The sequence below is a fragment of the Mirounga angustirostris genome, unplaced genomic scaffold, assembly GCF_029215605.1.
Source record: "Mirounga angustirostris isolate CCGP_5_RB_7025 unplaced genomic scaffold, mMirAng1.0.hap1 SCAF_10, whole genome shotgun sequence".
Taxonomy (NCBI): domain Eukaryota; kingdom Metazoa; phylum Chordata; class Mammalia; order Carnivora; family Phocidae; genus Mirounga; species Mirounga angustirostris.
Genome location: NW_026991718.1, coordinates 97,772,387 through 97,787,129, shown reverse-complemented (window position 1 = coordinate 97,787,129; position 14,743 = coordinate 97,772,387). Strand labels below are relative to the sequence as shown.

Sequence of the window (14,743 nt, the reverse complement as noted above, 5' to 3'; positions counted from 1 at the left end):
AGTAGTGGGAAAAGAAAGGGAAAGAGAGAAAAAAGAAAAAGAAAACAAAGAAAAAGATAAAGATAAAAACAAAAACAAAGAAAACAAAACCACAACAACAACAACAACAACAAAAAACAGAATGTGATCAAATATGATCAGGCTGGTATATAGATCAGTGCCACACACTAGATTTGGGGTGTATTTTGGTCTTTTAGAAGAAAGTGCCTCCCAAAATTTTAAAGAAAGAAAAACTTATATATGTACAAAAATAAGGGTTGATATGATGAAGGGATGGAATATGACTGTAAAGATGGAAATTATAAAATATTTTATAAAAGGAATTGATAAGAAGTTGTTTGAAAATAGAAAGAAGAGGATAAGAAAAAAGAAAAAGAAAAAAAAAAGGGAGAGGATGTGATCAGGCAGGGGAATAGAAAACACCATATACTAGAGATTTAGGGTATATTTTCATCTGTTAGAAGAAACTATCTCAAAATTTTAAAGAGAGAACAACTTATATATATAAGCCAAAAATATGGGTAACTACTATGAAGGGATAGAATATGACTCTAAAAATGAAAAATAAAAAGGTTTTTTTTTTTAAAAAGGGAGTGATAAGATGTTGGTTGAAAAAGGGAAAAAGAAAAATTCAAAAAGAAAGAAACGAAAAAAGACAGTTAAAAAAAATTAACTTTGAAAGACTAAAGAATCATGGTAAAAAAGCCATGAATTCTATGTGCAGTATTCCCCTAGCGCTGGAGTTCTGCCGTTCTCATTGATCGGTAAACTTGGTCTTGGCTGGCTGTTCTCGCTGATCTTCTGGGGAGGGGCCTGTTGCCGTGGTTTCCAAATGTCTCTGCCGGAGGTGGAATTGCCTCGCCCTTGCCCCCTCCCGGCTAAGTAATCTGCTCGGGTTTGCTCTCCGGGGCTTTTGTTCCCTGCGAGCTTTCCGTACAGCTTTGGAGGCGGAGAGTGAAAATGGCAGCCTCCCATTCTCTGCTCCGGAGGAGCCGAGAACTCGGGGCCCCGCTTCTCAGTGAGCCCCCAGAGAAAAGCCGTCAGTCACTCCCGTCTCCCCGGTCTCCGGCTGCACTCTTTGCTCACCCGGCCTGTGACCGCTCGTTTCTATCTCTGGCACCCGAACCCGGGTGGAGTCTCCAAACCCAGCAGTTCCCTGCGGTGCACTCCCCCGCGGCTCCTCCTGGGGGAGGAAGGTGAGTCTCCCCGGATCTGCCGCTTGTTGGGTCCCTGCTGGAGGAGCAGTGGCCCGACTGTGCCGCGGATCACGGTTTATGGCCACCCCGAGCTGTGAGCCCACGCCTGGGCTCCGCCTCTGCAGCCGGCTTCCCCGCTCTGATACCTGGGAGCTCTGCCACACTCAGGCACCCCCGGTCTTTCTGTGACCCCGATGGTCCTGAGACCACACTGTCCCGGCAGGTTCCACCCCCCGCTTAGTCACCAGAGTGACGTCCCTCGGAGGAGCAGACTTTTAAAAGTTCCGATTTTGTCCTCCGCAGCTCTATCACTTGCCAGAAGCGGCCGACGGAGGCCCCTCCCCCACCACCCATCCTCCCGAATATTGCCTCGGATTCACTTCTCCGCACGTCCTACCTTCCAGAAAGTGGTCGCTTTTCTGATGAGAGAGTTGTTGCTATTCTTTTCTTCGATCTCCTGTTGAGTTCGTAGGTGTTCAGAATGGTTTGACCCCTATCCAGCTGAATTCCTGAGAGGAGACGAAATCCAGGTCTCCCACTCCTCCGCCATCTTGCTCTGCCCCCCAGAATGGCATACATTTAATGGATGCTCTTAGAAAAGGGAGCCAGGGGAGGTCAACTAGGTAGGAGGAAACATAGAAGAAGGCAATGTTGAAAATTCCAGGAGGAGAATTTGCAAATCTGTAGGGACAAAAAGTAGATTCATAGTTGTCAGGCGCTGGGGTAGAGGGAGACTGGGGAGTGACTGTTAATGGGTGTAGAGTCTTTGGAGAGATGATGAAAATACTCTGTAGTTAGTGGTATTGGTTGCACAACTTTGTGGACATATCAAAAACCACTGCATTGTATACTTTAAAATAGTAAAAAAAATAATTAAAAAAGAAAATCCAGGATAATGAAACATGGAAAATTAGTCAAACACATCTAATACAGAAAAGATGAAGACTGATTGAAAAAGTGATTGCCTATATGGAATTTGGTGATTAGGAAGCCAGTGGTGAGCTTAAAGAGAGTAGTTTCAAAGGAATAGTCACTCCCATCTCTTCTTCTTTCTGCCCCATAAATACATAATTTGTAAGGTTATTCCTTCATGTACATTCATCTTTGTTGGCAGAATGTCTGATGATTTTGCAAGTTTAGGAATATGTTTGGTTTACATAAGCTAAGGGGCTATTCTGGATGAGTTTTGGGAATTATGATTATGTGTGCCTCTGCTCACTAGGACGTAGTATAAATGTCATTCTTCCTGTCCTTCAAAAATTAAATCTGTAGTGCAAAACCAGGTCAGTTCATGTAGTCTTAATCTCAAACATAATTTCCAATGGCCCTAAATGGAGCAGACATTACCTTCTTTGAATTCTGATAATACCTATTAGTTGTATGGCTATTCTACAAGTTGCTTGCCCTGTCCTATGTCAATTCAGTGATGGAGTACTCCTGGCCTTATGACCCTGGGTCAACGCATGTATTCTGAGGCCATATTTAACTTGGTTTGTAAATTGAGGGTAATAAATCTTAATCTGAGTACCATTTATGAGAATATTATATGAAAGTGCTTTGAAAGCTATTAAGCAAATGTAAATACATTTTTAATTGATTCTGTTGTAGAATTGAAGAGACAGTTAAATCCTTCATTGCTTGTTAGCACTAGACTGATATACGACTGGCCCCCTTAATGCCTTGTGTGTATGATCATAGGCTTCACATCCTTGTATACCTTACTAAGGCCTGCCTTGCTCAGTAGTAATTGGTTGAATTGAATACTGCTTAAATGAGAAAAAATTAGTGTCATACCATGATTGAATTCTCTCTTGCCTTCATCTTTCTTTGTTAATTTGTTTTATTCTGCTCTTCACGTAGGTTTCCCAAATGAGCCTGCTTCTGTCATTGCCCTCAGCACCATTAAGGAATGGCTGGCCAAGAATCATCACGAGGTAGGAGGAACAACATAATTAGCAAACATTTAAGATGGCGTCATTTGATCTGCAATTTCAAAAAAACCCAAAATATATCCATAAATATCAAGTAAACATAATCATTGAGCTGAAGCTTGCCTGACCATGCTTCATTGGGGTTATACGGGTGATTGAATATTTTCCTGTAATGAATTGACTGAAGGGATTATGTTGATTGGTTTTGGTGGTGAAGGTAGGCAGAGTGATAAGATTCACTTAGCCATGATCTCATTTTTACATCTTTGGATAGTATGAGTTTTGTGTGTAAAAGAGAGAATAGGATGGATTTCATTAAGATTAAGGGATTGTCCTATGCTATTTTCCTTAAAGCGTTATCTTTGTTGACATGGTGTACGGTAATTTTTTGATATCCTGAGGTCTCTTTATTTATAATTAATCATTTCCATAAAGTAACTTCTGAGTGTGAGATTAGAGTAGGCCTGGATAATTGATAGCTAAATCCTCATGATCAGGATTTTTTATGAAACTAAATGCTTCTCTCAGACTTTTCACCATGCCTCCTATTCTGCTTATTTAATAAAATCTTTAGGATATGTTTAGTGATGAACAGGAGAATTACTCAAGCTAACAAAGCAACACAATAAGACACTGTGGAGGTTAGATTTCAGAGTTTTGGCAACTAACCTATTGTAACAACAAATAGGTTTCATACAATGCACAGCCTTGTGTATTTTTCTTCCGATTTTGTTATTCTCCTCAGATATTCATGTGAGTGCTATAAAGAATATTGGTCCATTTATGATATACCATGAATTTAGCTTTCTTCTTGGGTAGGACAATGAATATTAGGCAATGTTTGGTTATGGAAACAGACTATGGGAGTTTGCTATAATATGGGAGTAGCTCTTGGTGCCTTTGCGTGTTTAAAGAAATAGCAGTGTCATTTTCTGCTAATTGTTATAATTTCAACATTTCTTAAGTAGATACAGAAATTATTAATCTCCAGTAGGAGTAAAGATCACATGGCCAAACATATCCATTTCAGTGCTTGTTCTTTCTCCTCCTCTTACTATGAAAGATATATAACTTCAATTTAGAGGATGACCGTAATAACCTCAAAAAAAAAAAAAAAACAAAACAGAATTTTTTTAAAAAAATAGTTAAAATAGCCAGTTTACAAAACATGTCTTTGACACGTATTATTTTCACAACAATCTCATGAAATGTCTAGGTATCGTTATCCTTATTCTCATCTAGAATCAAAAGGTTAAATGACCTCAGGACTTCAGAGTCACAGAGCCAAGAGTCTGACTCTGTCCTCCGACTCCAAAAGCCATTCATCTTTGGAGGGATCCTGAGGCCAGGGAGAGAAGTTTTAGTCCCTTTGACCATGGTATTTTTAGTGTATCTCTTGGTTACAGTAAAATCTCCTCACCTGGACCATCTGCTTAGCAAAAACAGAGAGTGTTTCATGAATGAAAGTTGATAATGGAGCTAGTATATTGGTGTAAACCCATTATTTCCACCAACATAATAATCCAAGGGTATTCCCTACTGATAGATTTACATGTGTCATGTTGGCATGTGAGGGAAGTACACACATCCACCCAAAAATCATCATGGAGATGATTATGAAGAGCAAACATGTTGGTTGTATTTACAGCTCATTGACAAATCCTACTGATGGATTTTCTCTAGTTAAACTATTCAGAAGTTTATTTTCCATAGAAATGTGTTAACTTAGTGTTTCCCACTTAATGGTTGGTGCCCTGATTTCCTTGTTAGCTTATTCTGACTTTGAGTCTGTTCTTTTGCTTTCATATCTTTTTCTTGCTCATTTCTTGGGTCTGTTGTATAAAAATTTAGGTATTTTGGATTGAGGAACACAACTGTTATTGCCATTGTGACGTTAAACATGTCATGTGCTAATTCTTTTTTAAAAGGCTTCTTGTTTCAACATGTATTGGTTAATTTAAACAAGTTAATTTGAACAAGTCAGGTTTTACTTAATAAATGAATTGTAAGTGGTAGGGAATAGATAAAAGCTATATAAATTTATTATCTTGCAATATTTTGATTTACTTTTTGCTCTGTTAAAAAACAAGCAAAGTAGGTTAGGCACTTATGAAAGACTATTACTTCTCAGTCAGTTGTCTCTTCACTGGAGTATAATTTTGACATTCTCATTGTTTAAGTTAGTCATTAATTCACTCATATGACAAATATTTGATAAATACCTCACTAAGCACCAGAAATTTCTAGATATGAGGGATAGAAGGCTGAAAAACAAAATCCTCTTCTTTTGATATTCATAGTCTAGGAAAAGAGACATCAACAAATAAAGAGATAAGATAGTTCAAAGGCAAAGTAAAACAGGGTAACTTGATAGTGAATTATTGGAGGATGTGGTTTTAGATGATTTAGAAAGGGCTCTGAAGATGTAATCTTGGGACAAAGATTTGTATGATGGGAAGGGGTAAGCCAACTACAAAAAGGTCTTGAAGTAGAACGTTCCACATAGAGGGAACAGCAAGAGAACAACCCTGATGGGAAAATGAGTTTACTGTTTGCAATTAATGGTAAGAGAGACAATGCAGTTGGATTAGAGACATAAAAGAATGGCAGGAAACAAATTTAGACAAATAGGTAGGGGTCAGATCATAGAGTGTTGTGGTTCATGGAGAAACTTGGATTTTTATTCTAAGTCTAGTGGCAAGTTGTTGAGAGTCTGGGGCAGGGAGTGGCATGATGAGATTCACCTTTAAAATGACAAAAGGCTGGCTGCTGGAAAAGGGACTTGAGAGACCTCAAAATAGGAAAAGGAAGACTGATGAAGAGGATCCTGTAGTAAATCCAGGCAAGAGATGAGGATTCTTTCAAATACAGCAATGGTAGAAAAGGAGGTAACAGCATCAGGTTTGGAAATTTTTTTTTGACAATAGAGCCAGCAGGACTTGGGGATTATCTCAGATAGGCTAGCTCATGCTGCAGTTACAAACAACTTACAAATCTTAGTGCCATAAAACAACAAAGGTTTATTTTTTGCTCACACTATTTATATGTCTTGAGTCAGCAAAGGGCTCAGGCTTAGTCAGGAACCCAGGCTGACAGACACTCTACCATGTGAAATATCATCTATCACATGATAGGAAAAGATAGACAATTAAGTAATAGTTCTTAAATGCTTCTACAAAGGAATGATGCATATAACTTTTTTCTCTGTCATTTCACTGTCCAGAGCAAGGCACCCAGGAGACAAGGAAATGTAGTTCTCTCATATGTTCAGAAGAGAGGCAACTGGATATCAATGAACAGTAGTAATGTCTATCATAGCTATAAATCAGATGTGGTATATGGGAAAAATGGGAGAGTCAAGTTTTGACCTGAGCCCCTGAGTAAATATTGGTGCATTTACTGAGAAACTTGGTAGAGGAACATGTTTAGATGATAAACAGAAAGAAAACAATAATTGCATTGCAGATAGTTAAACTTGAGATGATCTTAGATATACAATGAAGGTTTCCAATAGAAAGCTGGTTACTTGAGCCTAAAGCTCAGAAAAGAAGTCAGATAGAAGGACATGGTAAAATTGATCAGATTATCATAACTTTAACTTGGGTTTGGGTCTTGTTTGAGATTAGCTGCAAGAAATAGAAAAACACTCAAGCTAAATTATATAAGGAAGATATATTGTATGAGTGAACTATATAAAAAAAAAAAAAGTCTTGAAATTCAAGAGCTAGAACTAGAGCAGGATCTCATGAGTGACCAGAATTGCAAACTATAAATCCAATAAGAAGCAAGGGAGTTCATTTACATTCTCTCTCAATCTCTCTCATATCTCTGTTTCATTGATTTTTTTTTTTTTCACATTATCTTCACTACCCATTTACCTGCTTAATATGGCCCCATGATGACTGGGACCCAATCGTGAGTCATTGAGCCCTGCTTAAGGCAAAGCCAGGGTTGAGGTTGGTGGGCAAAGTTGCATCTTCTGGATCTTTCAGCTCGTTATGTCCCCTAAAATTTTCCTTTTAAAAAATAGGGAATCCATGTAAATGTGCCTTCTATCAGTGGCCATACTTCTCTCAGTCAGATAAATATGCAATTCAAACTTCATGATTTTTGATCTTTGATAATTGATGTTGTCATATGATTATTGAGCCCTCACATTTCACCATTTATTTCCCCTCTGATTTCTAAACCATCAGGAAAGGACACTTTTTTTTTTTTTCAATAATAGTTGATTTGATTCTATTTAATTACACAAATCACCCCAGTCTGTGTGGCTGGACATTTTCACATTCAGAGAGGCTTCTCTGGAGCATTTGGGCCCAATAGACATGACTAGGGAAAATATGTTCTGTCATCCACCATTGACTTGTTTCATTTACCCAAAGTATGAACTGTGAGGATGCTGCTATCACCACATATTTAGTGGGACTCAGGGACCTGAGGGAGCCCAGCTGAACAAAGAGTACAGTTGGCTCCGACTGCAGCAGCTCTAGAGGAAGAGATAGAGCAGTGTTTTAATGAAAAAAGGAAAATCCTCAAGAGGCTGTAATTGGGGCAGAAAAATGACTTACCAGGACTAAGAAGCATAATGACTTCTTATTGAAAAATTGCAAAACAAAAAAGAATATTCCCTGCTAAGACTTGAATTATTGTTCTCAGAAAACCAGAGAGCTGAATTATCTTACAAAACTGAAATACAAAGAAATGGAAATCATGACTGAAGAGATAAGGCATGTGGCAGAGAGACCCAGGGATCAAGTGTGAGGTAGGCAAGGGCTGAAGATTACCCCACTGGCATTTTTGGTAAAATTAAGAATTAAGAAATTCTGAGTTCAGAAAATCAAAAGAAAAGAATATCAGACTTCACTATAAAACAAATGAAAGCATGTGGCATGATAACCTTTCCATAAGTACCCATTTTTCTCAAGTAGAAACTTTATTACAGGGACAAGCAAGCAAAATAAGGGATCGTTATGGAAATGAGCAGCAGAAATGCAGCCCAGACTCTCAACTTGGGGTAGTTGCTCCATGTTATCATCTGCAGTTTCATGCATTCCTCATTTTTCATGCAGTCTAAAAATATCATTCCTTGTGAAATAGTGATTTTCCCACTCTGCAGCTCTGAGGCACCCCTTTCATATCTGGAAGTTAGCCTAAGAAATGTTTTTACAGTGCTTATTCTACTGTCCCACCCCAGAGACTCATATGGCATCTGACTATTGGTCTCTGGGGCAATGTACATATTTATAATTTTTCCATAAAAAGCAGAAGAAGAACAGGATATCTTTCCCCTCTAAAAGCTACAAATGTCCTGATATTATATGAGATATTTCCCCATTATGGAGGTCAGGTTCAGTGATTTCAAATGCCCCAAAGGAGCAAGCATCCTGCAGCACAGAGCACCTATGTTAAGTCTTCCAAGAAGTCATCTTTGGGGGTAAGGCATCTAAGATGAAGATTCCAAGATGGAAGATCGGTGAATTTTCTGGGTACTTTTAAATGTGGAAACACTAAAGTACTAATCAGTTGGAGCATGGCAGAAACCTGAACACCCCTTATCCCCAACAGTTATAAAGCAGCGCAGAGATGGGCAGAAGCATAGCATTCTGAGAGGCTCTAATTAAAACTGTGACATGTGTAGACCTACAGGGGAAGGCTGTGTTCACCTAAGACCAGGCCCCAGCTGTATCTCTGCAGACCTTTGAAGATGGTATTGCCCAGAAATCTTTACCATTCAACCACTCCATGGGAAGTTCCTCATCTCCCTCCCCATGCTGACAGCCCCCTCCTCCACAAGCAGACCCTTTTGTTCTGGGGTGGGAACAATTCAATGGAGGATTCTTTGGTTCATCTTTGAAGGCCCTGGGTGGGCACCTGATGTGACTTAGATGTCATTGGCAGGGAAGAACCCTAGCTCTGCATTTTCAAAACCAAAATCAGTTTTCTTCTCTGTAGGAGGGAGGTGAAAATTTTTTCTCATTGCATGCAGAGTTTGGGCCTCTGCCTAACAAAATATTTTTTAACTGTGCTTTTAGCACAAACAGATTGTTATTCAAAATATTAAATATCATCTACTTGTCACTTAAATTGTTAATGCTGTGCCTTCCGAGGGAAACTTGATACCTGTGGTACTGCTGTTTATCATTTTAAGTATTGTGCCTACAGATGTGTCAGGGCGTCATGAGATGCTGTGTATATGTGGTAGTGGTCCATCGAGGCAGATATCCTACTCTACAACTCGTTGCAAGCCATGGTCCCAGACCTTACCCTGTGAGCTCTAGACGTCAAGGTCAAAAGATAGTAGCCAGAGAACAAAACTTGTCTTAAGCTAAGCAATTTGAGAAAGAAGAACAAAGCTGGAGGTATCACAATTCCAGATTTCAAGATATCTTACAAAGCTGTAGTAATCAAAATAGTATGGTACTGGCACAAAAATAGACACATAGATCAGTGGAACAGAACAGAGTCCAGAAATAAGCCCATGCTTATACGGTCAGTTAATCTATGACAAAGGAGAAAAGACTATACAATGGGGAAAAGACTGTCTTTCAAATAAACAGTGCTGGGAAAACTGGACAGCTAGAGGCAAAAGAATGAAACTGGATCACTTTCTAACACCAGACACAAAAATGAACTCAAAATGGGTTAAAGATCTAAAGTGAGACCTGAAACCATAAAATCCCTAGAAGAGAACACAGCAGTAATTTCTTTGATGTTGGCTATAGCAACATTTTTCTAGATTTTTCTCCTAAGGCAAAGGAAACAAAAACAAAATAAACTATTGAGACTATAGCAAAATAAAAAGCTTTCACATAGTGAAGGAAATGACCAACAAAACAAAAAGGCAATCTACTGATAGGGAGAAGATATTTGCAAATGATATATCTGATAAGGGGTTAATATACAAAATATATAAAGAACTTACACAACTCATCACCAAAAAACCCCCACAAATCCGATTAAAAACGGGCAGAGGAGGGACGCCTGGGTGGCTCAGTCGGTTAAGCGTCTGCCTTCGGCTCAGGTCATGATCCCAGGGTCCTGGGATCGAGTCCCGCATCAGGCTCCCTGCTCTGCGGGGAGCCTGCTTCTCCCTCTGCCTCTGCCTCTCTCTCTCTCTGTCTCTCATGAATAAATAAATAAAATCTTTAAAAAAAAAATGGGCAGAGGACCTCAATAGATATTTTTCCAAAGAAGACATACAAATGGCCAAAAATGTGAAAAAATGCTCAACATCACTAATCATCAGGGAAATACAAATCAAAACCACAATGAGATATCACCTCACACCTGTCAGAATGGCTAAAATCAAAAACATAGGAAAAACTGTTGGCAAGGATGTAGAAAAGAAAGGGAACCCTTGTGCACTATTGGTAGGAGTATAAATTGGTGTAGCCACTGTGGAAGACAACATGGAGATTCCTCAAAAAAATAAAAATAGAATACCATATGATCCAATAATTCTACTACAGGGTATTTATACAAAGAAAACAAAAACACTAATTTGAAAAGGTATATGCATCTCTATGTCTACTGTAGCATTATTTACAATAGCCAAGGTCCATTGGAAGAGACCCAAGTGTCCATCAATAGATAAATGGATAAAGAAGATGTGAAATATATAGATATATAGATATTATATATAGGATATATATTATATAGGATATAATATATATATTATATTATATAGGATATATATATGTATATATATGAGTATTACACAGCCAAAAAAAGGATGAGATCTTGCCATTTGTGACAATATGATGGACCTAGAGTTTATGCTAAGTGAAATAAGTCAGACTGAGAAAAACAGATACCATACAATTTCACTATATGTGGAAGCTAAGAAACAAAAAAAATGAATAAATAAATAAAAAGCAGAATCAAACCTATAAATACAGAGAACAAGCTGATGTTTGCCAGAGGGAAGGGGGTAAGGGAATAGGCAAGATGGGTGAAGGGGAGTGGGAGGTGCAGGCTTCCAGTTATGGAATGAACAAGTCACAAGAACCAAAAGCAAACAGTAAATACAGTCAGTGATATTGTAATAGCATCTTATGGTGGCAGATGGTAGCCACACTCGTGGTGAGCACAGTGTAACATAAAGAAAAGCTGAATCACTATGTTGTACACCTGAAACTAATGTCATGTAGTGTGCCAACTATAGTCAAATGAAACAATTAAAAATAAATAAGCAAACACTGTGTCATTAAAAAAAAAAACAGAAAAAAATTAGTTTTCGGCACATATTTGGTGACCTTTAGAAGTAAAGATACTGGTTTCTTTTTTTTTTTTTTTTAAAGATTTTATTTATTTATTTATTTGAGAGAGAGAGAGCGCGCACATGAGAGGGGGGAGGGTCAGAGGGAGAAGTAGGCTCCCCGCCGAGCAGGGAGCCCGGTACGGGGCTGGATCCCGGACTCCAGGATCATGACCTGAGCTGAAGGCAGTCGCTTAACCAACTGAGCCACCTAGGCATCCCAAGATATTGGTTTCTACTGAGTAGAAGCAGCTATACTGCCGCCTTCCCCTGCCTTCCAACATTCCGACAAACAGCCACAAAGTAGTGAAAAAGGTAAACCAATTCGTCTACCCCAGAAAACAGAATTGGGAATCCCTTGAAGAAGTGCACATTCAGCCTCTGGAAAGGTTCATATGCTATTCTCGTGCTAATGTGACAAGATCAGGGACATGGCCACTTGTTTTCTCATCACAGATCACAAAAGAACCGTCACACTATAGTTCTGGTGCCAAGACTATTTTTTTCCCCTTCTTGGCAGAGGTCTTTGAACATATGCAGTGTTAAAAATTGTCACTTTTATTTCAGAATCACATTATGGACCACCAAAAAAACCCCAGTGTGGGGCCTGCCTTATGTCACCGACACAGAACACCTTAGGATCTTTCTTCAAAGGGGGACTTAAATAAAACATGAAATGATGCTTCCATTTCTAATGAGAAAATTACATCCCTCACCCCAAGTTTCAATTCTTGTGGTCGATTCTTTACAGAAATGCAATGCACATAATGCACCATCCTTCAGTTCTACACAACACGGGGGTGTGGTTAACATCCAGAGAGATCTGAAAGCAGCAAATGAAGTGCTCAGTGTTTTCCCTGGGGAATGTCTTTTTATGTCTCTAGAACATTATTTAGGTATGTATGCTGGTCTTAGTTGTTGGTGTAAAAAAATGTTAAAATATGTGTGTTTGGAAAAATAAATTCCATCTTAAAATATTCAGGTTCTGTGTAAGAATGTGGCTATGGTAATAATAATCCTCATCCTAATATGCGGCTATAAAAATGTATCCTTTGACTAGCCCAAGCATGATCTTCAGGTGGAAACCATGATGCTCATTGGCTGTGACATAATTAAAGAAAATTATTCCCAGACTTTGCACATATGCCATGTTCCTTTCGCTCTTCAAAACCCCGATGACTTGCAGTTTGTTTTCTCTTTCCATCCCATCAATTTATATTCCTGCTTTCCTCCTTCCTTTCTTGCCCTCCTTCTTTCTTCCCCACCCTTTTTCCCCTCCATCTCTTTCATACACACACACACACACACACACACTACTTTCCTATTCACAGATGGTTTATGTTGAGATTTGCCCCAATCAGTTACATCAGTAGTCAGAAGTGAGTTTTATCTCCATATCGTATGAATCCCAGTCTGCCTTGTTAGAGTGAAAGTCATGCCCCAAGGAAGCGTCTGCCTTTCACGGTGGGAGTGTGCAAGAGCTTGGTGTCACAGTAGATCACCCCACATTAGAGCTTGCCAGGTGGACAAATCCACTTACCTCTCCATCCCTACAGTGCTTTAGCATCTACAACACGCCTGCCCCAGTTCTTAGAGCCAGAAATTAGAGACCCTTGTTATTGCCTCCATAACCGCATTCACAGCAATAAAAAGCAAAATATATGATACAATATACATTTTGCTGCTTTAGTTAGTGAGCCCACTTCCAGTTAGCCAGTAGGCTTGGGGTACAGAGGGTTTTCATCAAAGACTTTTAGGCATTGAGGTAATGTTGCCCAAGTACATTTTCCCTAGTCTCACTTTGTGTAGAGATCTCTGTAAAGTCTAATGATTTTTTTTTTCTTCCAGCAGGGGATGTCTGGATAATCAAGGTCCCAGAGTGCCCTAGTGACACCAACCTACAGTCCCATGTAGTTCAGGGTGGCTTGTTGACTTCTGTACTGACACATAATTGACATATGTCCTCCTCTGCCAGCCATCCTTAGCCCAGCACAGTGTCCATTATGGTCCCATTACTTTCAGATAAATATACTCTGTCTTGGTGGGGTTATTGTTTAAATAGGTGTGGAAAATTCGTATGTGTACTGCTGTTAGACCTGGGACTCTAGAAAGAATTCTAGGAGATGTAGAGTAAGTATATGAAATAGCTACAGAGAGAAGGAAAGGCAGTATTTTTCTGGCTCCTGATGTGTCCCATGCGCTGTGTTTGGGACACACACTGTTACCTGTTTCTGTAACACATCCTATTATATCTTCACAAAACTTTCTTCAAGGTAGGTATTTTGATCTTAAATTTTATATATGTGGTGTTGAAGTTCAAGGAAAAGGAAATTCCTAAGGTCAACTAATTGGACATTTTCTTGTTCTTATAATTCCGTTTCTGTGGTCAGTGGTGATTACTCCAAAATTGGATATCTTACCCAAACTTAGCCTTTTGAAGTACATTTGTGGGCATGGAACCTGAAGTAGGCTGATTATAGTCTTTCTCTGGGACATTTTTGCAAGCTGGAGTTGGGCAAGGAAAAGTAAGGCTACTTTGGTAGTGATCTGGAGAGATTTGGGGCACAGGAGCCACCAGTGGCCATGTTCCCTGCAATCTTGTGGAGGAGGGACACTCTGCTTTAGGAGGATATATTGCTGAAGATGTCACTGATTGCTGGGCAGTTGGCAAAGTCATGAAGCCTGTCTGCTGGCTTGAGTGAAGAATCAAAACTAAGGCAAAATATTATATTTTAGCAAAACAGAATGACCTCCCATTTTTAGTTTTAACAACTCAAGCTAATAATTCTCAACTAGAGGAAAGAGAGGGTTGAGAATCATTTGGAGGGTGTTTCCCTGCCCAAACTACATGTTTTAAGTAGTTCTCTTTCAGAGAACCCTATGTTGAATCACTGCTTTTGATGGAAGTATTCCAGTTCCTTCAAATATGTTGGGTTAGAAAAAATAATTTGGTGTCAATGTTCTTAATAGGAAAGTGAGTAATAGCTCTTTTAAAAATTCAGCCTTTCAATATATTTTCATGCAGGGGCAAATCAAAATTTTGCCTATTTAGTTATTTACTTACTAACTAACTGCTATATCCTACTATTTCTTCAGTCTAACCTGAAGGTAGGAAATAAGTACTGACACATAATCGAGCCAGTACTGAATAAAAGCCAAGAATAAGTAGCACAGAATAGTTGTTTAAAAGAGAATGGATCCCTTTGCAAAGGATAGCTTAGAAGTCTGTGAGACTATGGGACAGCGTCCAAGCCTACAGGATCAGTGAGGCCACAGTGTAATAGTAGTCTGGATCCTCTTCTACACATCCAAAATGGGAATTATGGTGCCTGAAAGCTGGGTGGGAAGAGGCAGGG

General features: G+C 39.1%; 1 protein-coding gene across 3 annotated transcripts in view; it reads left to right on the top strand.

Moving 5' to 3' along the window:
• MACROD2 (mono-ADP ribosylhydrolase 2) overlaps positions 1-14,743 on the top strand; it is a 2,039,999-nt gene that overhangs the window by 1,518,253 nt on the left and 507,003 nt on the right. For all 3 annotated transcript variants that reach the window (XM_064572799.1, XM_064572800.1, XM_064572801.1), the window contains exon 8: positions 3,057-3,130. In XM_064572799.1, the coding sequence (XP_064428869.1) occupies positions 3,057-3,130 (74 nt within the window). The remainder of the gene's footprint in view (positions 1-3,056; positions 3,131-14,743) is intronic.